At 46.5% G+C, this 24,141-nt stretch overlaps 8 protein-coding genes across 8 annotated transcripts; 7 read left to right on the forward strand and 1 right to left on the reverse strand.

The window, feature by feature from the left end:
• Positions 1-544: 544 nt before the first annotated feature.
• Positions 545-1,468, reverse strand: V8C40DRAFT_261337 (uncharacterized protein; the record flags this gene model as incomplete). Its single annotated transcript, XM_083219256.1, has 1 exon — positions 545-1,468. One exon carries the CDS (start codon positions 1,466-1,468, stop codon positions 545-547), a length of 924 nt encoding a protein of 307 aa, XP_083077644.1.
• A 5,032-nt stretch (positions 1,469-6,500) lies between these two features.
• Positions 6,501-7,589, forward strand: V8C40DRAFT_272413 (SDR family oxidoreductase; the record flags this gene model as incomplete). Its single annotated transcript, XM_083220356.1, has 2 exons — positions 6,501-6,737; positions 6,792-7,589. 2 exons carry the CDS (start codon positions 6,501-6,503, stop codon positions 7,587-7,589), a joined length of 1,035 nt encoding a protein of 344 aa, XP_083077645.1.
• Positions 7,590-8,149: 560 nt separating this feature from the next.
• Positions 8,150-9,583, forward strand: V8C40DRAFT_282392 (uncharacterized protein; the record flags this gene model as incomplete). The annotated part of the gene is made up of 2 exons (XM_083221777.1): positions 8,150-8,507; positions 8,606-9,583. 2 exons carry the CDS (start codon positions 8,150-8,152, stop codon positions 9,478-9,480), a joined length of 1,233 nt encoding a protein of 410 aa, XP_083077646.1. The 3' UTR covers positions 9,481-9,583.
• Positions 9,584-10,119: 536 nt separating this feature from the next.
• V8C40DRAFT_232365 (uncharacterized protein) lies at positions 10,120-11,344 on the forward strand. Its single transcript, XM_083213123.1, has 2 exons — positions 10,120-10,567; positions 10,623-11,344. Exons 1-2 carry the CDS (start codon positions 10,321-10,323, stop codon positions 10,967-10,969), a joined length of 594 nt encoding a protein of 197 aa, XP_083077647.1. The 5' UTR covers positions 10,120-10,320; the 3' UTR covers positions 10,970-11,344.
• Positions 11,345-13,063: 1,719 nt separating this feature from the next.
• Positions 13,064-13,633, forward strand: V8C40DRAFT_261341 (uncharacterized protein; the record flags this gene model as incomplete). Its single annotated transcript, XM_083219257.1, has 2 exons — positions 13,064-13,398; positions 13,465-13,633. The coding sequence occupies 2 exons, from the start codon at positions 13,064-13,066 to the stop codon at positions 13,631-13,633; spliced, it is 504 nt and encodes a 167-aa protein (XP_083077648.1).
• A 1,396-nt stretch (positions 13,634-15,029) lies between these two features.
• V8C40DRAFT_232369 (Saccharopine dehydrogenase) lies at positions 15,030-17,368 on the forward strand. Its single transcript, XM_083213124.1, has 6 exons — positions 15,030-15,177; positions 15,240-15,322; positions 15,411-15,697; positions 15,839-16,664; positions 16,722-16,827; positions 16,878-17,368. Exons 1-6 carry the CDS (start codon positions 15,164-15,166, stop codon positions 16,912-16,914), a joined length of 1,353 nt encoding a protein of 450 aa, XP_083077649.1. The 5' UTR covers positions 15,030-15,163; the 3' UTR covers positions 16,915-17,368.
• A 432-nt stretch (positions 17,369-17,800) lies between these two features.
• On the forward strand, positions 17,801-18,577 carry V8C40DRAFT_92365 (uncharacterized protein). The gene is made up of 2 exons (XM_083223616.1): positions 17,801-17,954; positions 18,067-18,577. The coding sequence occupies exon 2, from the start codon at positions 18,072-18,074 to the stop codon at positions 18,441-18,443; it is 372 nt and encodes a 123-aa protein (XP_083077650.1). The 5' UTR covers positions 17,801-17,954; positions 18,067-18,071; the 3' UTR covers positions 18,444-18,577.
• V8C40DRAFT_92362 (uncharacterized protein) lies at positions 18,539-22,411 on the forward strand. The gene is made up of 6 exons (XM_083223615.1): positions 18,539-18,552; positions 18,631-19,595; positions 19,648-20,316; positions 20,365-20,514; positions 20,566-20,595; positions 20,646-22,411. The coding sequence occupies exons 2-6, from the start codon at positions 18,711-18,713 to the stop codon at positions 22,299-22,301; spliced, it is 3,390 nt and encodes a 1,129-aa protein (XP_083077651.1). The 5' UTR covers positions 18,539-18,552; positions 18,631-18,710; the 3' UTR covers positions 22,302-22,411.
• Positions 22,412-24,141: the final 1,730 nt, after the last annotated feature.

The following is a 24,141-nucleotide window of genomic DNA, read 5'->3' on the forward strand; positions in this document are numbered from 1 at the left end:
GCTTACAAGCAAATGATTATTATTTTGTCTTGTCTCTCATTAAATTTCCGATTGAGTAATGGGAATAAGCGCATAGTTACACTGTGGAGTCAACACCAACCAACAGTCAGACTCAATGAAACAAATCATCTACATGAGTCGACGAGGTCATGATGCCTGACATTCGACGTGTAACACGATGCTTCACATTGAATCGAAAAATAAAAGTGATAGACTTACCCCTCCTCCTCCACACTTAAACGACGCAGATCTCTTGACATGTTTCACTGATTCACATCGTGCTCGTAATAAGTGGAGGAGGGGTGAGGCCCTTGTAATGTTTAGCATCTAACCACCCCGGGAATGTGGAGATGGTCGCACAGGACCCTGAGCTGTGAAATGTTGAAGAATTTTTGTAATGGTATTTAAGACCAAGAAAGAGTGGTATATGTACATATGTAAGTATGATGACAGTTGTAACGAAGGAACCATATGTACTATGCCCTGCCCAATATAACCCCCAAATATATATCAATCTCAACCTCATTCCACTTACTTATTGTTGTTACTGTGGCTTGCAGAACCTGTCCAACGGGCCCTTACTGTTGCCAGTAACACAAGCCCACATGTTGTGATAGCTATCTCGGATGATGCCTGCTCCCGCAAAATCGTGGCAAATCTTGCCATCCACATTCAACGCCTTATTGTCCAAAACTTCTTTTATACCCTCTAGAACGTCGTAGAACACATCACCCCCAGGGTAGCCTGCTTCGATCGTCCTACAGTAGAGATCATCGTGATTCGCAACTTGCTTGAAGTGCTTGCTGTAATTATGGTCCTTCTTGGGGATATTGTCGAGAATCTCCATGATTCTAGGCTCTTTCGACTTTACGTCTGGCTTCTCGCAAACATGAATATGAATCTGTTCGTGCGTTCTTGACCGAACAGAGTTCAACGCCAGTGCATGGGTTGCACGATCGTAATTTCCCTGAGCAAACTTCCAGCCTACCTCGTATCGGGAAGGATTGTTGGCCATCTCCAAGATTCCTGGAAGCAGGTCCGTGGTAGTCACGAGTTTCTCGTCACTGTTCGTCAAAACGAATATCGCCTGATTCGGAGGTGGGTTCGAATACGGTGCCGTCTTGTTACAGTCATCATATCTAAGACAGGTGCAAAGCGTTGAAAACCATAAGCCGCATCCCGTACATTCCTTGTCGTCATCGGTACATCCGACAGCGCAATGGGGGCTCTTGGTGTATCGATATTGGATATCGACGACGCCAAAGCAGGCTTTACATCCACTCTTATGGCACGTGTCTTTATGTTGAGGCTGGCAGGCACACTTTGACACATCCATCTGACGGATGTCCTTGATGGAACAAGCGGGTGGGGGTTTAGGCGACGGCGACGGTTTTCCTTGCGCTTGTGCCTCTATAAGAGGCGCGAAGGCGGATAGGAGAATCAGGAGAACGCCGGTGAGTTGAGCCATGAAGTAGACGGTTCCTTGTGTTGAACGAATAGAAGCAATAATGGCGATTTACTTCATTTGTGACAATGAAATGACTTGACCAGAGGGAATTGTAACAATTTCTTTCTCGTTTCATTCATTTTGTTTTATAGCTGAAAGCGTCTCCAATTTTAGTCATCCATCTGGTTGGACTAAATGCAACTATCTCCAAGCCAATGTGTCGCTTGGAATGCTGGGCTTAGGAGTGTCCGACCCTCCGGCCAAGATTGATGCCTGACACCCATCCACTCATCTGTCTGGAGAGAAGATATCCGTGAGTCCAACTTCCTGATCTCACATCTCGTCATGAGCTTAACCACATCGCTTTGTTGGCGTTAAAGATCCAATATTTTCGTTACACCGATTTGGGCCCGAGTACATTCAGTCTTCGGTAGCGTTTTTGATCACCCAGCCTAAGCCACCTAATAAAAGGCGTCAGCCTACAATGACTGATTTTGCTGGCATGTGCTCTATGGGCGGATAGTATTTGATCGGATGTCGATAGTTTCGGACAATTGGGTACATGGCAGAATTTCTTGTGAGTGGCTGTGTCTGTCTAGAGGCGCAAGTCAATTGCCAACGCCAATGACTGATGCGTCGTATAAACGGCCTCTGGTGTACGAAATCTAAGTATTTTCCCGGCATATTCAATGATCCGCGCCATAAGCTGTTGAAGCTTCATTATGTGAAGGGTCCTGTGTCACCAAAAGGGTTTAATCCACCCCCGCATGGGCTGATTCGAGTTCAAAAATGGTCTTGACTTAAGACTAAACTAAAGTCTAACGATCTCCTGTAGCCTAACTTAGAAATCTGCCGATGGCCCGATTCTGTGGCTGTCAACGAGCAGGCGAGTTGCTCGAGGCAGTGGCCATTCGTTTTGTCTCAATGGGAATATAGAGCCCAAATGGCGGCGCACTCAGCTTTGTGCAATGGATTCAGCAGACATCAAGTTCCTCCTACCAGTTCAATACCCCCAATGTATCCAATTGTTTCATAAAGACACCGCTTTGTTCTGGTCCTCCTGGGGCATTGAGAAAGGATCAAAGAAGTTTGCGGTTGAGGATCGCTAGTCCCACTCTATAACCTTCACGTCAAGATGCGCCTTTTCCTAATGAACACTAGCAACCTGGCGTTGCCATCGCCAATCATCGTCTACACACAAAGTAAACCTCCAATTCAATTGGCAGAACTAGAAAATCGTTGCCAAGGCTGCCCTTCAAGGCGATCACGGCTACACGCCAGGAATAGCTCTTCCAATAGTTCCATACTTGGCACAAACTAATTGCTTTACTATGCCATATGTACTCACCTGTTCATTTCTTCGGTTGACACTATCACAGCTCGTCTCCATCTATGAGCCCAGCTGAGATAAAGTTCATCCAGCCTTCTTTGAGGCTGCTTTGCCACTTTTTAAATGGCATTTCTCCGAAATTTGAGCCACTCACTCTGACTAGGCCAGCGCACACCGATACCATGCCTTAGATCAAGCCGCGTGGGGAATACACAGCCCTTTTTGAAAGTATATATCAGCTTTTAGAATCACCAACAGAATCTCAGATGCTGTGATGAGACGAAATGACATGTTACCTTCTTCAAACCGTAGACATTCGGATATCGGTAAGACGACAGCCACAGAAAAGTACTCGTATCCATTACAAGCCCATCAGCATGTAAAAACGAGATATTTGTCTGCCTAATTAGAACTCATACTCGTATTACCTAATGGCACTTTTGAGACGCCAAGAAAAGTCAACTGCCGAAACAGGCTCGGAGAATTGTTTCAACAGCAATCTGCTTTATCCTTGTCTGCCGCAGTGGATCATTCAGCCGCGCCAAGTGTCTTTGCTTGGCATATTATGTTGGTTCGCAAAAGTCTTGGCGTACTTGAATCGGAAGGTCCATCTTCCGGGTGATCGTTGAGTACCTGTAGTTTACGACCGGTAAAGCCGAAAACATGTGACGCAGAGTAAGACATTCGATCTGTAAGGAGATGGCTACTCTCTTAACTCATCAATACACTTTGCATCGATGTATTACTCAATGGATTGGGAGTAGTTTCCCACTTTCATATTGTTGGATAACACCGCGCTTGGGATCACATCATAGCAAACCAGGGCACAGTCGAGCTCGATCATAGGCAACAATCACAATCCCCGAAGATACTCACTTCAACTTAGACAAGAAGGGCATTTACACAAATAATTGGCGAATTTCTGATTCGCCATCTGGTGTGACTTCGCTTTTGCCCACAAGCCCAGACTAGGAATAGCCTGAGAGGCTGCTCAGGTCAAAAGCCACAGGAACCTTTTAAACAAAGGAAACTTCACTCGTCATAGATAGAGTTTTCCTTCATGTCTAAGGCATAACTTGCCATTATTTTATGCCGAAAATTAAAATGAAGGCGCTGAATGTTGGGATATTGGGCAACTTATCTCCATAAGATAAAGCTGGCTAGTCACTCCATGTCATCAATATAAATTCTATGCAAGCTTATTATCGCATGGTTCGCTCAAATCATCCTTCAAATTATGTCATTTCAAGCTGAAGACGATTGCTTTCCAAGTCAACCATCATGGCAACATGGTATAGCCTACCGGTCGAAATCCAGACGATGATTCTAAAGCTTCTCCAATCTCACAGCGATAGCGGTACTACAAGCAACTATGCAGCCGTTTCGAAAGAGTGGCAGCTATACTTTGAGAGATTCAATTTTCGACGCTTGATCCTTCACCAGTCATGTATCCCAGAATTTGGTCGAGTCGTCCGTCACCACCGGAGGGGCATGGTCGAGCACGTTTGGCTACGAGTTGAACTTGCTCCATACCTCTGTCCCGCTTGTGAATGGCCCGAGAGACCATTTGAGGTTTTAGATAATAACCAAACTTTTACAGCAGCTCTATATCGACTACTCGAAGTTTTCAGCACTTGGAAGAAAAGCGGGCAGTATGGTGTCTCTGGTGGAGGACTGGTCTTGGAGCTCAGCGCTTATTCGCCGAGTGACTCGGAGCATTATTTCAGATATCCTCTTGGTAAAGATGATTATCCCCACAAATACGACGAATGCCGCATAGTAGACGATTCCGTAAAAGCTGGGCCCTCAGCCAATCTCCCCGAAGATCATACCTCAAAGAATAATATCTCTCATCGGACTTTTAATACGCCGTATCTCAATCGCACTTCAGGAGCTTGCCGCCTCTTTGGAAGTCTTCTTGAACTCGATTATAGCAAGCTTGGTATTCCACAGGCAAAGAAAAGGCTGCCGAGGGTTTCAATCGTCAAAGCATTGCTTCACCGCCGACGGTATCCTCGAAGTTTTCACCCCGATACATTACTCAACATTTTCGAGAGCTTACGTGGTCTGGAGAGTATGGTACTGGAGCCTTGGATCCAAGACTATCCATGTCCCAATAAGAGTAAGCGTCAGATGTCACAAAACATATTTACAAATACTCACTTTGTGTAGATGTTCAACGCAGTTTCGATGTGTTCTTACGCCATATTGGTTCTCTTAAGCGCCTTACTATTTATGGCGATCACCTGGATGTTGGTACGAATGGGTTTAATCCATACAAGATTATGCCATCTTTGGGATGGACGTTGACGGATGAGAGCCACTTGTTCGAGCATCTCTCAATCGCCTTTCTGGCAGATGCAAAAGATTTTTTTCGAGATTTCTGGCCAGGCTATGCGCCAAAGTCCGTCGACAAGTCACGCAGTGGGGTACAAAGAGCTCTTCTATCTCATCTATCGTCGTCCCAACGCCGTGCCTTGGGCAAACCCCGCAAGTCACCAGATTTCGAACGAAGGCTCGTTAAAGAATTCAAGCGCATCAACGGAAGACAAAGAATTCCTCCATCAATCTATAAGCCTACATGGCCGAATTTAGAGTCAATAGCACTCACTTCGTCACTACTCGATGTGGCCGCGGATACAAAGTCTATCAACAATCTCCTCCGGGCTGCAGCAGGTGCTGCTCTGGAGATGCCCAAGTTACAGACCATGGAAATGTTCAGCCAAAGAGCCATGAGTGTGTTCGTTTTCCAGTACTGCCGTAGCCTGGACGGAATGCCCACAATCACTATATCCAGTTCATGGTCTCACCTTCTTGAGCCGGAAGTAGTGAGTGCTTGGGATCGTGTAGGGCATAAGCATGAGAATACTGGGCATAAAATCGTAGTGATACGAAAACGCTTGAAAAGACTTTTCTTTAGAAATCACGGCTCCGTCGTTTATACACTTAAACTTCAGGACTTGATATTACACCCAATGTCGTTGTGCCAGTTTATATCCGAATTTGGTTGGGAAGATGCATTTTCTTAGGCGCTTTGACCTCGGCCATAGAACAAAGAGATGTAAGGTAGGTATAGCCTAGTTTTATGTTGGTTAAGGAGTAACTTCAATGTGTGAATTGTTGAACGGCTGGTCGCAAATATATAGATAGCTCCCAAAAGCCGCCTAGTATCTTTTCTATTTTTATTATCATCGTCATATCATCATTCCGTCTTTATACATCCATAGCTCTGTGTGGAGGAGATGGAACATTGCGGATGGACTTCTCCTCAAACTAGAGATTCGTGGCTCTGAGTACCAATCCATGCCAGGTGAATATCACATGTTAGTGGAGAAGCAACGTTATGAGTGGATATCATTTGAAAGGATGATGGAGATCAGTTATGGATCAAGGACAGCCATGCGGGTTGCGGCTGCAGTCGCACCACCTATGCGTAGTTTACAGTCTACCATCGGAAAAGTACCGAACGTCGAGATTCAAGAGATGCGTAATGACGCCATATTTACTGAATTCGATGCCACTTACTTCAGATTCAGTTCATAGAGAATCTTAGTTTATCATTTGACAGCTGGGGATCATCTTGCTGAATTGAAAAACATAAAGGGGTCGCTTTCAAGACCGTCCGCGTCACATCTGCATACGCAACTAGGGGATTGCTAATCACTCTTTAAGTCCCTTCTATTGCCTCTGAATTACATATTTAACTTCAATAAATACACAATCATGGGATCAATAGGAAAGCTGATCTTAGTTACCGGCGCGAATGGCTTCATTGCTGCGCATACTATTATCGCTCTTCTGGATGGGGGTTATCAAGTCCGGGGAACCGTCCGATCCAAGTCTTCGGCTGAGACAGTTCGAAAAACTTACTCTTCCTATTCAAATAGGTTTTCTGCGGTGGTTGTTCCCGACTTGAGCGTTAGAAACGCCTTTGATGAGGCAGTCAGGGATATTGACGGGGTGAGGATTTCCATGAAGTGTATTACACAAATAAATACTAATGATGTGACCCAGGCTTTTCATATTGCCAGTCCATTTACATTCGATATTAAAGACAATGAGGCCGACTTGCTGATTCCAGCTATTGAAGGAACCAAGAACTTACTAAAGTCAGTTGCTACACATGCGCCTCAAGCCAAGCGAGTTGTCGTCACCTCATCTTCTGCTGCAATGTTCGATTTCTCCAAGGGTCTTTGGCCAGGTCACGCATATAACGAAGCTGATTGGAACGAAATCACTTATGACTACGCCAAGACTGCCGATGCGCCGGTAGCTTACTGCACTTCCAAGGCTCTGGCGGAGAAAGCTGCCTGGAAATTTGTTGACGAGCAAAAGCCTCATTTCGACCTAACCGTCCTATGCCCTCCCATGGTCTTTGGTCCTACGGCCCACGCCTTGTCCTTATCGACTATGAATACCAGCGCCTGGGATATTTACCGATTCCTGTCTGGCGAGCTCGATGATGTTCCTGACACAGCTTGCTGGGCATTCGTTGACGTACGAGATCTTGCTGATGCTCACGTGCGTGCTCTGGAGATTCCTGAAGCTGGAAATGAGCGCTTCTTTATCGTCAGCGAGCGTTACAGTTACCAGAAAACGGCTGACGTTTTACATGCGTCTCACCGTATTGCCAAGGACGATAAAAAGTTGATCCCTATTGGGAAACCGGGGCAAAATTACCCATCACCAGAGGTATACGAGGTCGATAACTCAAAGTCAAAGAGAATTCTCGGGCTAAATTATCGCTCGTTTGAAGAATGTATTGTTGATGCTGCGGTCAACATGATTCAAATTCGCAATAATGCCATTTAATAGAAGCGTTGTGACCGATCCAAAAAGAGCGACTGGATATAAGAGTTCAATTTAATGAAGTGATTCAGATAGTTTGCTTAGTCATTTCTCAACAAAGGATCAAGACTAAATGCCACATCTCTACTCATTTGTGACCCTTGTGCTCGGGGCAGTTTCGTGTTCTCTATGGATCTAAGCGCTTGACATAGTTATCCCATCTAAAACCGCCGCGCCCGACCAAGAGTGGCTTGCACCAGATTTCAAGCCCCTTGAATGTTACTATTCAGCAAGTCTGATCCAATGAAGACTGTTCTCGACTATTATTAGTCTTTCATCGCAACAAAAGCCTTTGTCTAGTGATTCTTGAGGTTCACTTCCCATCATTCGATTCGTCAGCAGGCAAAACAAAGGAAAAGCTGGTTGCCTAGCGTCTTACCCTCTTCTGGAAAGCCTTTGTTGCTACTTGAATTAACAAAGAACATGTAAATACAAAGTCACGGCAACTAGACTGACTCCGACTTCGATAGCATGTCATAGTAATCGGTGTTTGAAGAGCCTGGCGATTGCAGCAAGTTCCGACTATGACCTCCTTAGAAGAGCCAAAACTAGATGGCGCGAACGACATTCACGACATTGTTATTGAATGCAAAAGACTCTTTGAGTCACTAGCTGAGCGAGTCAAACTAGATCATGGCAAGAAGGATATCAAAACTGAAAAGGGCGAACAAGAAGATGAACAGATGGCTTTTGGAGACCGGACTGGTAGCTCAAAGCTAAGCACTGACGAGTTGGAAAGTCGCTTCAACCTCTGGATCGACGACTCTGGCGCTCTGGCGGCCGACGTCAGCAGATCTCTCGATACGCGCCTGTCCGCCCGCCGATACATCAAGAAGATGGTCACTTATCCGCTCCAGATGCTCGCCAGGAATCTCAAGTATCGTAAGTCTACGTCCGCAAAGCAGTTACATACATATATATCAATCTGCTGTTTCTAATGTTTCTATTGCTTCTATGTTGCGCTAACAACGAATTTCCAGTTCACAATGGCGACAGTGCCAATCCGGATGTTCCAAGCGACAGTAGCGGCAACAACAGTGACACGGATGAGTTGGAAGACAAAGCCAGGCATGCGATCCAGAGTGCACTGAATGAACTCCACATCATGGCGTCTGCCATCCGCAAGTCAGAAGAATGCAGTCAGAAGGACAGCCTCTGGTCTAGTTTCCATCAAAACGATGACAGCTATCTCAAAGAGCAGACCTGTCACCGCGTCCGGCATGACTTCAGAGACGCTCCGCGCTCTCTATGTGATCAACTCGGGGTGTCTCTGGCCATACGCTGTATCAAGCTGCTCCAGAGAGTATGGCATGAGGAGAAGCTCAGCACTAGGCGCAACACAGATGAATCCAAACATCACACGGACGAGGACACGGAACCCTACGTCTGTCTCTCTGAGGACTGCACGTCTCCCATGCTGTTCTTTGTCAACATGAACGACTGGATGAACCACATGGAAATGTCCCATTCGGACCAGTGGAACCGTAAGATACACATGAGCCCCTGGCACTGCGACGTCGGCCACAAGCCCGCACTCCATTTCGATGACCACGACAGCTTCGTGCGGCACATGACAGACCCGGCAAACCACGAGGGCTGGGAACCCCCAAACGATCGGCAGCTCGATATGCCCTCCCACGATAAGCAAAATTACCCCTTCCGCGACAAGTATTGTTGCCCCATCTGCGAGTGCGTTCCCAGCGCTCTAGAACCGGTAATCTCGAACAGTAGCCCCGACGAGATCCGGCGCCAGCTGTACGAACACATCGCAACACACATCAAGGACGCTTTTAAGTCGATTCCGACTCTAGAAGAGCTTGAGCGTACGCAATCTGAAATCGATAGTGAAGATTAAAGGTGGTTGAGGGGCGACAATTCGTAACATCGTACCTGAGTGGCCTGGTTGAGCCTCGACAGGAGACAAGCGTGGCTTTCACGGACAACCCGGACCGAGACACTGTCGGTTTGGGAACTGAAGCTTATAATGAGGATTTTTATAGCATGGACAGACTAAATACCCTCTGGGACAACCCTGAACTTGTGGAATACTGGGGACAGAAGCAGCTCCAGACCCGGGGAGGCTAGACGCTATCCTGGACCACTTCGATCGGACCTAGCACCACGACTAGTGTGTAAATGCATGATCTCTATCGCTGTTTTGACTCTACTCTCCTTCTCTTGTTCCCTTTTGCCTTTTCTATCTTTTTAAATGTCTTATACCTTCTTAGTTGGCGGATATTCGTTCAATGAATAAAGTATGGGTCTGTGAGATTTAACCACCTCGATCATCATTCATGTTCATGCGGCTCTTTTGCTCACCCAAATCCTATCCTAGGCAATTTCCTACAATACAGTTCTCTTTTCCATGCACAGTAGTCTTGATTTCATTATTCTCTCCATTTTGAACGTCTGCAGAGTCATCTTACATCTCTCTATTGAATCACAGTGGCAATGAGTCATCTCTACCCGCTTGCTGACGGATAAGCCGATAAAGGAGATTTAGAGTGACTACATAGACACGATACTCCGAATAAGCTTTTCTTTTTCTTAGCTGAGACATACCAACTTCAAAAACTTTATATAGCCTGTTGGTTTTTTATGTGTCATCATAAAAACAGCTTCATCTTTTCTTCCAAACAGCGGATTTCTTTTGCTCGTCAGCAACGCCACACAGCTTCATCTCGCATACACCACTATGGCAGCGCCTGTTGTCTGGATCAACGCATTCCCAGGAACGGGAAAATTGACCGTCGCCAGAGAACTCGTTCTCCTCGATCATTCAAGCATTCTTATCGACAACCACCAGCTGATAGACCCGGTGGCAGCACGATTCTCCCGAGACCATCCTCAGTACCAAACAGAGCGAAGACGCGAGCGCGAACGCGCATTCGACAAATACGTACTTGAACCAACTCTGATATCAAAAACAATCGTCTTCACAGGTAAGCCAGAATGATCATAACATAGCGTTCGCACAGCTAAAGCGGTACCGGCAAGATTGCCAATCAGACGATGAACTAGGCCAAGCTACAGCGCAAGAGTATCTACAAGCCGCTCGGAAAGCCAAGCGACCATTTATTACCATCTATCTATCTTGCGAGCTGGAGGTCAACATCAAAAGGGCCACTAGTTCCGAACGCGTTCAAGGAACCACAACCAAGCTGACTGACGCCGATATGTTGAGAGACGCTCTATCAACATACAAAATGTTCCGATTCGAAAACAGTCCGTATGAAGCATACAACATCGACACAACGGACTTAGCACCTGTGGACGCCGCCTTGAGAATACAGACATATATCAAGGATTATTTATCCGGGAGCAAGGCGAGGCGGTGTGAATGAATTACGCAATCATGATTCAAAAAGGGAGCCCATTGTGGATATGGATACCCATGTAATATGAAGCAGACATCCCTTTGGGAAAGGAGCATCAGTCAACATATGCTTAAGCGAGATAAGCGAATTCAATTCAACTGAGAGACTTTGAAAGCTGTCATGAAGGCCATACAAATAGGAGAACCAAGGTACAGAAGCATACAATCTAGCAACGGAGATGCTGCCTTAACTCCGGTCTCAGTCCACAACTCAGGAGATATAGTCAACGGACACGGCCTGGGATTTTACTCCGTCAAGACCCCAGTTATCCCCGAACTTCGGGATCCACTTTCAACGTTCATAGTTCCTATGCTTCCGTGTATTGCCAGATTAGGATATCCCCAGAATAATGTCATTCCATTTATGGCATTCGCATTCCGGGTTGGAAAACAGATATAAAGGCATTCACTTCTTGATGGGATTGAATTCAATAATACTATCAACAGCGAAGGCTTACTAATTTAATGAAATATTACATTTTGAATCTCAAGAATGCTTCTTAAACCCCTATGTTACCTTTGGGCCCTGAGCTCTTGTCATTTGGTCATTGGGACTCAGACTCATGGGTCAAAAGACGAATTGTGGCTCGCACCAACATCAAACGAACCGTCAATGCACAACCCATACGTAGTAAGTAATTCCCTCCACTAATACCTATTGCGTCCATCCCATGATTATAAAATCATCTAACATTCTTCAGACATCGGGACCGACATTGAACGTCTCTTTGAACCAAGCCATCCGCGTCCAATCATCAGCCGGCTTTAACTCGCATTGGGTTGGACACTGGATCACAACCACCAGCAATCATCATTTTGTTTTGATTACATTTGCAAATGTCGTCAATGGAGGCCCTGACAATTCAACAGATGGAGGCTCAGTCAACGGCTGCCTAATTTACTCATTGGAGTCTGGTGGCTCTAGCTCGTCATTCATCGCCGGAAAGCTTACCACCTTTGGACAAGACAAACTCAGAATCCAATTTGGCGATCAGTACGAGCTGCACAGCTTAACAGATGATAATATATCCGCCATCAACGTCACCGCAAACTATACCGAGAGCAACTTTAGCCTCAACACGACATTTCAGCCTCGAGGCTCTCTTCTATTCAACGGTGGCAGTGGAAGTCTCTATTGGGGCTCAGTTTTCAACCACCAATGGTCCAGTTCGGCTGCCTATACCACGGGAACATTTACAATCAATGGAACAAGGCACACCATCGATCCCAAGCGCTCAACGACGTGGTACGATCGTCAGTGGGGCGAGAAGAACCCAACCCAAGGCTGGCACTGGTTCCCGATCCAGCTCGAGAACGGGGTCCGCATCTCAACATGGGTAATCCCCACAGAACAAGGCGACGCCATCAAGGCCTTCGCCATGGCTTTGTATCCAAATGGAGAACAGGAAGTGGTTAGTGTGAACCCTGATATCAAGCCGAAAGATGCGTGGGTATCGCCGACTACGAACCGCACCTGGTATGGGTCTTTTGAAGTCTCATTTTTAGATGAGTACAATAGTGCAATCACTGCTGTCGCTCCGGACGTCACCAATCGGAAATTTGGGGAGGCTGGCTTTGGACCATCGTTTGCATTTTGCGATTCTTTCACGGTCTATAATGGAACCTGGAAGGGACAAAGCGTTCGCGGCTGGGGAATTGTCGAGCAGTGGCCGGCGTCTTGAGTTTTCGTACGGCTTGTTTTAGTCATAAGAGGGGTATATACCCATACATTTTGTATAGATATATGAGCAATTATAAAGAACGCTGCGCAAATTTCTGCCTGTGATCGAGTAAGCCCCATAGTAATGCATTTTGCACCAGCCACCAACACAAACTCACAACAAAAAGGTCCGATATGTGTAAATATCTCTCATATAAGTGTTTATATCCTCTTGCTTTATACCCTACCCTTCTATTCTTTCTATTCTTCATCGAATCGCTTGTACTTGAACAGCTTGGCTTACCTAGGAACTTTGATTTCCTTCAGGAGAGACGGTAAGCCTCCGATTTTGGACTACAGTTTGTGCCTTCACCAGATGACTGACTCTGGGCATCAGACAACATGCATTCACAGCGAGACACGCTGATGTTGCCGAAAACGTATCCACCTCCGTATGAAGAACACAATGGCACGGCCGAAGACGCCAAGGATGTCGACAGCTCCAATGACAAAATATTCGTTCCTCCTCAAATCATGGAGAAAATCATGGCACTAAAAACTCATAGGGAAAGAATTCGAATGGTCGAGGAATACATGAAGAAAAAAGGAGAAATTGTGAAAGCGAAAGAGAAGGCATTATCTTGTCAAAAACGTGCACTAGCTCGAACGATTAAAAGTGCCAAGAACGATATTAAAGACATCAAAAAAACATACTGGGAGACTGTGGATAATATTTTGTATGCAAGGCGGGCTTTTTGGTCCTTTAGAGACTATGGTTTGCATACATGTACACGTGCATGTAGGTCACTGGTAGCTGCCAGGAAGGATGAGGCGCGGCGTTTCCATGAAACAGAAACGAGGAAGATTGAAGCTATATATCAGAATGCGTTCAAAAGGGTGGATGAAGAGTACAATGCTCTTCTAGACCTCATGCTAATCAGCGACAAGCAGAATGCGAGGGCTGAGGTTTGAGGGAGGACGAGGCTTGTGTTTTTGTACCACACAACTACTTTCTTCTCAAGCCTACATTTCTGAATCTTGAGCCTATTTTACGCGATATTATCGTGTTGGTAAAACAGCTTTCTAAAGAGTAGATATCGAAACAATTTGAACTCGTCATCGAAGGCAAAATAATAGATCGACTTGCAATTTTTATACTTGAAGAAGCAACTGCTGTTTCATTGATAAGAAATTGAGCTGAAGCAATTGATTCAAATTGCAAGAAAACTGGTTCTTTTGCTCAGGGAAGCTTTGTCTATCGGTATGTTTGCTCGTCGTAAGCAGCTCGATGGGACGCAGCCAGTCAACAAAATTAGTATAGAATAAAGTGGCTTCAATCTCGACTAACGTCCGTCTGCCTCTCGAGATGGAACATGTGGCTCAGGGGCCCCTTCTTCTACGGGCAAGTACAGAATCAAAGCGTAGGTCTTCTTTGATTGGGTTACTATCGTGCCATCGCATTTGTCCCACTTCTTGTTTTTGGGATCATGGGCCAGTAAGAGGTTTTGAAGCAGAGCATGGCCCGGTGGCAACCGGCCGGACTACGTATGTACTTCGGGATTTAGTTACTACCTCCTGGATAGGTATGTAAGACCTACTAGGTAGTAGTGTTCTGATTAACACATGTGGCTTTTCTTTATAAGGTGCCTTACGGTACGGAGCACATAAGATAGCCCAAGCTCCCTACTATCTATTAAAGTAGGTACTTGTAAGCGGTTAGACGCAAACCACATAGTTGGCGGCAGATGTGCGCCAATAGTTGATGTAAGCGATTGAAGCCACTGCCGGTTTATTTTTGACAGAAGCCGAAAATATGCAGTTCAATGAAAGGCTCTGAGATTCCAGGTTATGTTAGGCCATCGGCGAGAATGACAGAGGCCAGCCCTTAGTTGGCGCTAAAGCAGATACAGATACTGTCCATCTCTACCTCCTAGGTGAATGAGCTATCGCCAGGATCTGATTGACAGTAGCGTCATATACTTGCATGGACCGGTAGGCACCAGCAGCGGATCAGCGATGAAGTTAATGCTACTACTCCGTAGACCGTTTCCTGCATATGCAAAATGCCAGCAGGGATTGGGTAGCAGGCCGTATATGATTGAATGGAGCCAATATTCACATGTAGGCATGTCTAAATCTCTCCGTACGAGTATGTCTTTTAAAAGATCAAGCAGGTCCAAAGCGATCACGGCCCCGCACTAAAACCAATTTTAGATTACATGTGTCGGTAGTTAGAAGCTTTGTCCGAAAACTGCCCGATCCCGGCGCTGGCTTTTATTAGTCAGCAACCCCGCCTCTTCTATCCTACCAAGCCTACCAAAAATGAAAAGCCCTAGGCCCTTGTCCGCCACAAGGCTTTCACCCAACGGAGGGGTTCCGATTTCGCTTCTTTTCCGCTTTGACAACCAACCCTGATTTTCCAGAAACGAGTTCAGGCCCTCATAGAGTTCCTAGATTGTCTGTATATTTCATACCAAAGCCATCTAGAAGCAGATTATCGAAATGGCTTCTGGACAGTAAATCTCCATTCCCTTTACTAGTAATGGGCATTGCTAATGTGAATTTCACGCGTGTGTAGCAAGGTGCTCATGCTCGGAGCGGGCTTCGTCGCACGGCCGACGTTGGATATCCTTAGCGAGGCCGGGATCGCCGTGACAGTCGGTATGCGAACCGTTTGCTTTCGCGAGTTATCATTTCATCTTCTCTTCTTCGAACGTTGCGGTCAATACGTCTAACTGGGCTCATATAGCTTGCAGAGCCATCGCCACCGCCAAGAAACTTGCTGAGGGCGTCAACCTCGCCAGCCCTGTCTCGCTCGATGTTACCGACGACCAAGCCCTCGACGCTGCCGTCGCTCAGCATGACTTGGTTATCAGCTTGGTCCCCTACACATTCCACGCAGCAGTGATCAAGTCAGCTATCCGTAACAAGAAGCATGTCGTGACAACTAGCTATGTATCGCCCGCAATGATGGAGCTCGACGCGGAGGCGAAGGCAGCAGGCATCACCGTCATGAACGAGATTGGCCTGGATCCAGTAAGTTGCTCCACGCAGAGAATCCTTCATTCTACAACCTGAACAAGGCACACTGCAAGGATACGCATGATCGTTCATTGCTCGCTTTCCATTGTCACACAAACTAATGCCATACCCACGGAACTAACCATGATACTAAAGGGCATCGACCATCTATATGCTATTAAGACCATCAATGAGGTGCACCGAGCGGGCGGCAAAATTCTTTCCTTTACCAGCTATTGCGGTGGTTTGCCAGCGCCCGAGAACTCGGACAACCCGCTTGGTTACAAGTTCTCTTGGTCATCGCGTGGCGTGCTACTGGCGCTGCGCAACGCGGGCAAGTGGTGGCAGGAAGGTAAAGTAGTAGAGGTGGCAGGTAAGGATCTGATGGGCACCGCGAAGCCCTACTTCATCTACCCAGGCTACGCTTTCGTAGCGTACCCTAACCGAGACTCAACGCCTTACAAGGAACGCTACAATATTCCCGAGGCCCAGACGATAGTGCGCGGCACCCTACGGTACCAGGGCTTCCCACAATTCGTGCGCGTGCTAGTAGATCTCGGCTTTCTCGAGGACACGCCACTCGAGGCGCTCACCAAGCCCATCACTTGGCAGGAGGCGACCAAGGCTATCATCGGCGGGGCGTCCGCAGGCGCCGCGGATCTCGAGGCCACAATTCTCTCCAAGGCCACATTCGATTCGCCTGAGGAGCAGCAGCGCATCCTAAGCGGGCTACAATGGCTCGGCCTATTCTCAGAGGAGCCTATCACACCCAAGGGTAACCCTTTGGACACACTATGCGCGACACTGGAGCAGAAGATGCAGTACGAGAAGGGGGAGCGCGATCTTGTCATGCTGCAGCATAAGTTCGTCATTGAACACCAGGATGGCCGGCGCGAGACACGCACGTCGACGTTGTGCGAGAATGGCGACCCCAATAAATATTTTGCCATGCCCCGTTTAGTCGGAATACCTTGTGGAATTGGCAAGTTCATTGTGTCTATGAAGGACAATATGGAAATGCTAATATGTCGTTCCACAGCTGCTAAGCTAGTACTTGATGGCACGATTTCTGATAAAGGAATTCTTGCACCATTAAACGAGAAAATTAACGAACCACTGATGCGAGCACTCCGCGAGGATCACGGGTCAGTTCTTTTGAGATGTCTCTTCAAGTTCGTACTAACACAGCATATAGGATCGAGTGCCACGAGAAGGTCGTCAGCTACCAGTAATACTATAACAGGATTCAGCCTAAGAACCAGTCGGTTTTTCTTTGCTTCCTCAATAAACTTGATCCCTCCACGTCTTGATGAAAATGGGCCATTCGCAAAGAGAAAACCCGTAGGTAATCTGGACTTAAGGCGTATCAAGTCATGTAGTGACGCGGTGCACCCACTGGGAGAAACGCTTGAGCCTGTAGTTAAGCTTATTGTATGCAAGACCTGTTTGCATTGGCCCGGGACTAACAACGGGGAAAACAACCGGGGAAGTGCAGTCTTACTACGCCTCATTGTTCAATAAATATGTACGCAAGAACGTAGTATTTTCTAGAGCTTAATCACACAGCTTCGACGCAGGACAACTTCAACATCTTGAAGTACCTTATCATTTACCAATATAGTTAATGTAACTCGATTATTTCTTAACGATTAAAAACGAGGGAGGGGTTACTCTGAGTTGAACGGCTGCAACTGAAATTAATACATGTGCTCTCTCTTCTATTTGTTCAGTTCTTGGTACTTGAGTAAAACCTGGACTAAAGCGCTCCCAATAGCGTGATGCTGCCTATGCAACCCCATAAAGAGCTTGTGCAGTATGAGTAGGTTATTATGGCTTTCTCTTCCCCCCTCTCTTTCTCTCTCTTTATTTTTCCCAACATATATGAGGATACTTCTTGAGGATATTTCTCAATGATATTTACGGTACTGCCCTTTTAGATAGACATGATTTCTCTGGGAAGATTGTGATATGACGTAACCCCACGGCCTGGGCATTGGTGGGGGGGGGAAGGGAGAGAAAATCCCATTTAGGCTTAGTGTAAAGGATGATCGTCCACTACTAAGGTATGCATAACAAACCTTCCACTAAGCGGGCAAGGGTACCTTACGCGAAGCTTTCGCTTCTAGCTCACTTTGAGGCAAGAAAGGCGACCGGGCTCCCTCACGCACCAAGTTACTTCTCGAAATTACAATGCTATAATGCCCTTTTTCGTCTTTGAAACCCCTAACACTAAATTATAGATACTGAAAGCGAACGTTAGGTTTGGGTACCTGTAATAGCCATTTCCGCCCGTTCATCTTCTCTGCCCTTTTCCCCTCTATTTATCTTTCCCTTTCTCTTTTTGCAGATCCCATAACTGACCATCCGTATTGGCCGAGCCATAGTCGAAATGCCCCCGAAGCGACGGACAAAGCGCGGCACTACTAGCAGCAAGAGAAAACGAGACACGAGCCCTGACATTTCTAGTGGCACCCGGCGAGATGTGAAGCAACGGAGGGCTAAGAAGCAAGAAGATCGAGACGAGCGAGACGAATCGTCTTCTTATGGAAACGCAACCAAATTCCGAGCAATAGGTGGACCTGAAAAAGAAACTGCGAGGAAAACCTACAGTGGCCAACCGAGTAGTCGCTCGATAGCACTTGTCGACAACATTGACCTTGAGGATAAGTCCTCTTACCCTCCTTCAATCACCACCACCATCGATGGAGATACGAAATGTTCCCCTCAAGATTCTATACCTTCCGTCGCAAGCGAGACTTAGAGTGTCTTGCAACAGGACGCGAAGAATTCGGGTCTTGGAAATTCTTGCGCTAAATATATTCAAGGCCCATTCTACCACATCAGGGCTCCAGAGGAGTATCCAGGCCAAGGTCAGATTGTGCCGAGCCAACCTCATCCTTCGCTTGCGTCGTCGCAGTCTCTGCCAGTCGCATTAACCTCATCTCAAGAAGTTGCGTTGCCCAACTCACCTCCGTCTCACTCACCCGACCCAGTCGATCAACTCTTAGATAGCGACGGTGACTTCCAGATGAGGCGCTATTCTCTCAGTCTCGACGATAGGAACAAACATACAGCTACTGGTCTAACGGCTAATAAGCCCAAGATCATTCCCAACATCGCACCTCCACATATGTTTCCTTCCGTTACAGCCATTGGGAAGATCGCGATTTCCATGAAGGCCGATGGGAGCTGTCTTTTTTATGCCTTGGCTGATCAGATCTTCCATGATACTAATCAAGCCGACAATATCCGAAAGACTATCATCGGCTTCATGGCTAGCAACAAAGATATCTTCAAAGCTATGTTGCCACTCAATGACATTCATCCCAACCAAGACCAGGAAGACTCTTTGGATCGGGATGAGGATGATCCACTAGAGAGATATCTCCTCTTGCTAGCCAAAAAAGAGATATGGGGAGGCGAGCCTGAAATTTTTGCCACGGCACAGTGCTACGGAGTAACTATCATCGTTTACCAAGAGAACGGAAATTTCCTTGAGTACAACGAGCACAGTGGAGGTGATAGAGCCCATATTAGGTATTCAAGGCAATATGACCACTACTACTCTGTGAAAGGCAACGACCAAGTCCTTCTTGACAATTCGAATGCCACGATGAAGGCAGCTGGATTTGAATCTCATCCTAACGACAACTATGACACGACATCCTCGCACCTCCTCACGTTTCAGCCATCGAATGAACACCCCATTCATTCCAAGCTCTCGAGGAAGGGCGAAAATAATTGTCGTCTTTGGTCGGCAGCTGAGTCTAATCTCTTGTTCCAAATGAAAGAAAGTGGTCTGAGTTGGAAAGATATCCACGCAGCCATCCCAGACAGAACTTTAAGTGCTTGTCAAAAGCATTGGGAAATAGTAAAATGCGTGGCCAAAGAGGCTCGACAGGGCTGGTTGGAGGTAAGCCGATATTGGAGCAATTTTTTCAAGTTCTCTTACTAAGGAGCTCCAGAATAAAGAAGTGGCTCGCCTACAGCCAAGAAAGGCTGGAAGGAGATGGACGGCCGCTGAAGATGAACTCTTGCTGCAGCTAAGAGGTGCTGGCTGTACTTGGGCCTCTATTCTCGAAGCTCTACCAGGCAGAACAACGACAGCTGTACGAACACGCTGGGCTCAAAAACGTGTGACAAAAAGCATGCCAGAGTATGAAGAGAAGCATTCTTCTCTATTGCAGGAGAACCGCCAAATGGAAGTTTTCGATTCAGCGCCGGCCGCCAGAATAGCTCCAAGGAAGCGCGGTGTGACACCTGGTGAAGAGTATCCTCCAACACCACTACTCAAAGCTCAATCGAGCCAGACTGTCCAAGAAATATCTGAAGCAGAAGTTATTTCTGAACCGGAGCCCAGTGTAGCAACATTTCCACGAGCAGGAAAGTACGTCATGAACATTAAGACGAAAGCACCATCACATCTAGGCCCGGTATTTGCCCCTTTGGAAAAGAATGTCCAAGAACAACACGTCATAAGGAAGGGTGTTTCAATACCTCGATGGACAGAGTCTGATGAACAGCTGCTTTCCAAGATGAAAGCAGCTGGCTATAGCTGGATAGCTATCAGCAAAGCCTTGCCTCACAACAGAAGCAGTAGGAGTGTCAGCAGTCATTGGAACGAGATGCAAAAGGTAAGTGGAATGCCAACTATGCCACATCTAGAGACTCATATATCATAGGACCGCTCGGGACTGAAACGTGGATGGTCAACGGATGATAAACAGCGTTTAACACAGATGAGGGAGTCTGGAAATTCTTGGCGGGAGATCGCAGAAGCTTTTCCGGATAAAACTATGGGGGCTATTACAAGTTACTGGAAATATATGAAAGTAAGTAGGCAATGCTATTCAGCACGAGTCCTTGGGTCTGACGAATCCTAGACAAGCAAAATTGCCGAAATGTCTCAAGGGGTATGTATGGTGGCCACCGAGTTCTCTTTTTGATGCTGACGGTATTGCAGACGGACAGCGTTGATGTAACCTTGGCTTCTCTGAATCCTAATCCATTGGTTCGTCTCATTCATGCGAGAAAGAACATGGTCACGAAACGACGCATCAGGACAAGATGGCGCCACGCCATGAGAAGTCCAGAACTTGCAGCTTATCGAAAAGAAGTTGATGATATGGATGAATCTAATATCAAGCTTCGCCTTCAAGACCGCCTGATAGAAATGGACGAAATTGACAAGAACGGTTCCATCGAGCAGAAGAAAAGGTGCTTGGAGTATTTCCTGGTTCATAGAACAAGAGGAATTCTACCAGTATTCTATTCTCCAATCAATAAGGGCGGTATTAGATACCCCGGTGATGGTGGCCCCGATCCTCAGGTGGAAACTGATCACGAGTCAGTTGAAGGCGAGGCTGATGAGCCCCCGATGGAGGCAAAGATAGTGAGAACTAAGAGGGGTCGCCACGTGGAACGCCGACGCCAGAATGTGAAAGATTCTAGAGCACGAAGGCTCGTCCGCCGGTCGCTTGCTAAGGATCGCAAGATATTGAAATCCGACCCCAGGACTTTCATCGATCTGGAGAAGTTAGGAGTAGCGCTTGGGCTAAAATGGCCCATATACCCGGAATTTCAAGTCGTGATTGATCGGCTACAGAAAGTTCGAGATGGCAGGGAGGCTGAGGTCTCTTTGCTTACGCTTGACACTGAGTTTATATCAGCTTCCCGGCGCGTTTTAGAAGTTGCCATAGGAGAGTTACATTCCGGCAGAGTCCTACTTGACGCAAAAGTTGATCACCAATGCACCACAAGGGAGCTTTTGAAAAAGCCAGATGGTCGGCCGATGACTACGGCGTTGAAAAAGATCACCTTTCAGTGTTTGCAAAAAGTTTACGGGCCTGGCGGCCAAGAGAAATGTTTGGGGAAAAAGACAGCGTCCGAAATTGCCGAGATGCTCCAAATGGCTGGAGTTTCTCGAAAGTCTATCATTCTTGTTTGGCATACTAGTGTGTTCGATCTCATTATCCTCAGAGAACTATTGGAGTCTGCGGGATATCATCATATATTACCCCCAGAAGAGAATTGCATCCCCGTGGTCAAACATTATCGAGCGGGTTTGCCAGCAAGAGATCAGTTTAGCAAACCTTTCTCTACTCGTCTTGATCACCTTTTCCCAATACTGTTTGCAGGGCATCACTTAATTGGGGCCAATCACAATGCAGAGCCCGACATTCAAATACTTCGATTGATGGTGCTTCTCCTCGTCCAACTCCAAAAAGCACCATCCGAAAGGGATTTGGCGGAATTTCCTACAACAACACAGGAATTTGTCCGGTCTGCTCAACCCCCCTACACTTCTCTAGAGAGGTGGCTTGGCCTATCACAATCAACCTTAGGCGACAAAGGCAACACGGAGGAAGGCGGTCATGACGACGAAGAAGCGAAGGATGGCGACGACTACGAAGACGAAGATGAGAGCGGCAGCGACGACGAAGACGATGGAGGGGATGAAGATAATAGTTATGTGGAAGAGGACGACGAGGGTTACGAGGATAATTGGAATAGCTCTGAAGGTGAAGATAAGAGTAATGGCGATGGGGATGGCGACGATGTAGGAAGCGGCAATGATGCCTATTGGGAAAAGGATGACAGCGATAGTGATGAGGTTTAGGGAAAGGATGAGAGCGAAGGAGGGTTAAGGATCTTCTCCAGGTCATTTTCAACCAGTGACGCGACGGTTTAAGTGAAAGCCTCACTGATTGAGAGAGGTTCTCTGATCGGGGGGGAATTGTCGAGCTCATGTGTTATCTAGTGATAATCATATGATATTGGACCAGCTCCACTTGAGATTCAGGTCAAGAGTAAGGAGCTCGGGCAGACAAGTTATAAGTTAGGGGTAATGTTCCCGTTGGACTATATATGTGTTCAACATAACTCCACGTATCCATTGATAACTTAATATAAGTCGTACAAACGAAGATTAGTGATAGTGAGACTACTCCTCAGTCACAGGTTTAGTAATTTACTATCTGCTGAGCGCGTATAAGATTCGCGCCGTCATTCTTCGAGATAGGTTGGTTTCAATCTTGTTGGCAAATAACGAATCGGTCCATCCTTCTCTGGCAAATTCGGACATTTTCTGGCCCTTCGAACCATAGGTTTATTCTATTTATTGTCTGGTTTAATTATTCAAAGAAAGACCGAAAGATACAAAGGAGCGAATCTTGTCAGTATATATTACTGTGCTCTCAAGCTTATGGCAGTCGACTGTCGGGCCTTGAACTATTTCAGGTCCAACCTGTCCGTTGATAGACAAAGGTACTTTGAAGTTTATTGCCGCGACTGGTGTGATGGAATGACGAAATGATGCATTCAACAGTGGCCATTACTTCTGCTGGTATTGTGATTGCGGCAGGACTAGCCGGTAGGAGTGCGTCTCCGTGTTCTTAATCTTCGTCGCGGGCCGAGCCTTGTGGATGGCGATACCGAAGAAAGATGGCCAAGGACAAGGACCTTGGCATCTTGTGCCTCTCTAAGGTGACTTTTCGGCTAGAATAATGAGAGAAACCGGTAGCTCATACCTGATGCCCGTTGTAATCCAATTGACCTGAAGCAGAATTCTCAATTAAATTAATGTAATTATGTAAGTTTAAGAACCCTGGCAAACAGAGACACGTGGCTTCAATTTTGAAACACAGGAGTTTGAGCGCTTAGTATTCTTTCGCACCCTTATTTACCTTCCAAGCAAAAAGAACTTGTGACAGCGCGCTATGAGGCTCGTTCTCACAGTATGCTTATGTGATTCCGGCGTGAGTGCACTCTGTTGCGATACCTTGTACGGGTACATTCTCTGTGGTCCAGCCAAGGAAAATTGATTTGGTGTCATTGGTTAACGTCTATGTTCATTTTCTTCTAGAGGCGGATAAGTGGGAAACATCCAATTCATCTCCTCAAGCTCCTCTACAGAGTACCGGCCCACAAATGGATCTCAGCCGATCACGCATAACTGGAGCAGAGTTAACCACACCCGATATAAAAAGGCAAAGATACACAAAACATCATAAACGCTAAACAGTTTCAGTCTAGCCTTGCCAATTACATGTATGATGTAACCAACCATTAGATATTCCCAACCTGGCCACAGTGTCTCTCTCTCTCTTCAATTATTAATTATCAACCATCAGCTCATCAAAATGGCCTTCGAACACATCATGCCCCTCGCTTTCATATCGAGAATCAGTTTTAGTTCACGAACCATCATCTTTTTACGACCTCGCCCCTGTCTCGGCAGCCTCACCATCCCTCCAGAGATAATATTAAAGATCATAGGCTATCTCGATCGACCCTCGCATCTCTCATTTGCTCTAACTTGCCGGACATTTCTTCTCCATTACCTCCCTCAACCTCTTCAGCTATCGTCCACCGAAAAGCAAGAATTCCTGGCCCTTCTAGAAAAGGACGCGCCTCATTACTATTTCTGCCATTTTTGCCTCAAACTCCATCGATGGCGC

This window comes from Trichoderma camerunense (genome assembly GCF_050948025.1).
Source record: "Trichoderma camerunense strain CBS 138272 chromosome Unknown V8C40scaffold_2, whole genome shotgun sequence".
In the NCBI taxonomy this organism is placed as follows: domain Eukaryota; kingdom Fungi; phylum Ascomycota; class Sordariomycetes; order Hypocreales; family Hypocreaceae; genus Trichoderma; species Trichoderma camerunense.

Coding starts and splice junctions, on each gene's coding strand:
- V8C40DRAFT_232365 (XM_083213123.1), top strand. CDS start 10,321: ATGGCAGCGCCTGTTGTCTGGATCAACGCATTCCCAGGAACGGGAAAA. Junction 10,568..10,622: donor AAAAACAATCGTCTTCACAG/GTAAGCCAGAAT, acceptor GGTACCGGCAAG/ATTGCCAATCAGACGATGAA.
- V8C40DRAFT_232369 (XM_083213124.1), top strand. Junction 15,323..15,410: donor CGGGATCGCCGTGACAGTCG/GTATGCGAACCG, acceptor GGGCTCATATAG/CTTGCAGAGCCATCGCCACC. Junction 16,828..16,877: donor GCACTCCGCGAGGATCACGG/GTCAGTTCTTTT, acceptor CACAGCATATAG/GATCGAGTGCCACGAGAAGG.
- V8C40DRAFT_92365 (XM_083223616.1), top strand. CDS start 18,072: ATGCCCCCGAAGCGACGGACAAAGCGCGGCACTACTAGCAGCAAGAGA.
- V8C40DRAFT_92362 (XM_083223615.1), top strand. CDS start 18,711: ATGAGGCGCTATTCTCTCAGTCTCGACGATAGGAACAAACATACAGCT. Junction 19,596..19,647: donor CTCGACAGGGCTGGTTGGAG/GTAAGCCGATAT, acceptor AAGGAGCTCCAG/AATAAAGAAGTGGCTCGCCT. Junction 20,515..20,565: donor GTTACTGGAAATATATGAAA/GTAAGTAGGCAA, acceptor GACGAATCCTAG/ACAAGCAAAATTGCCGAAAT.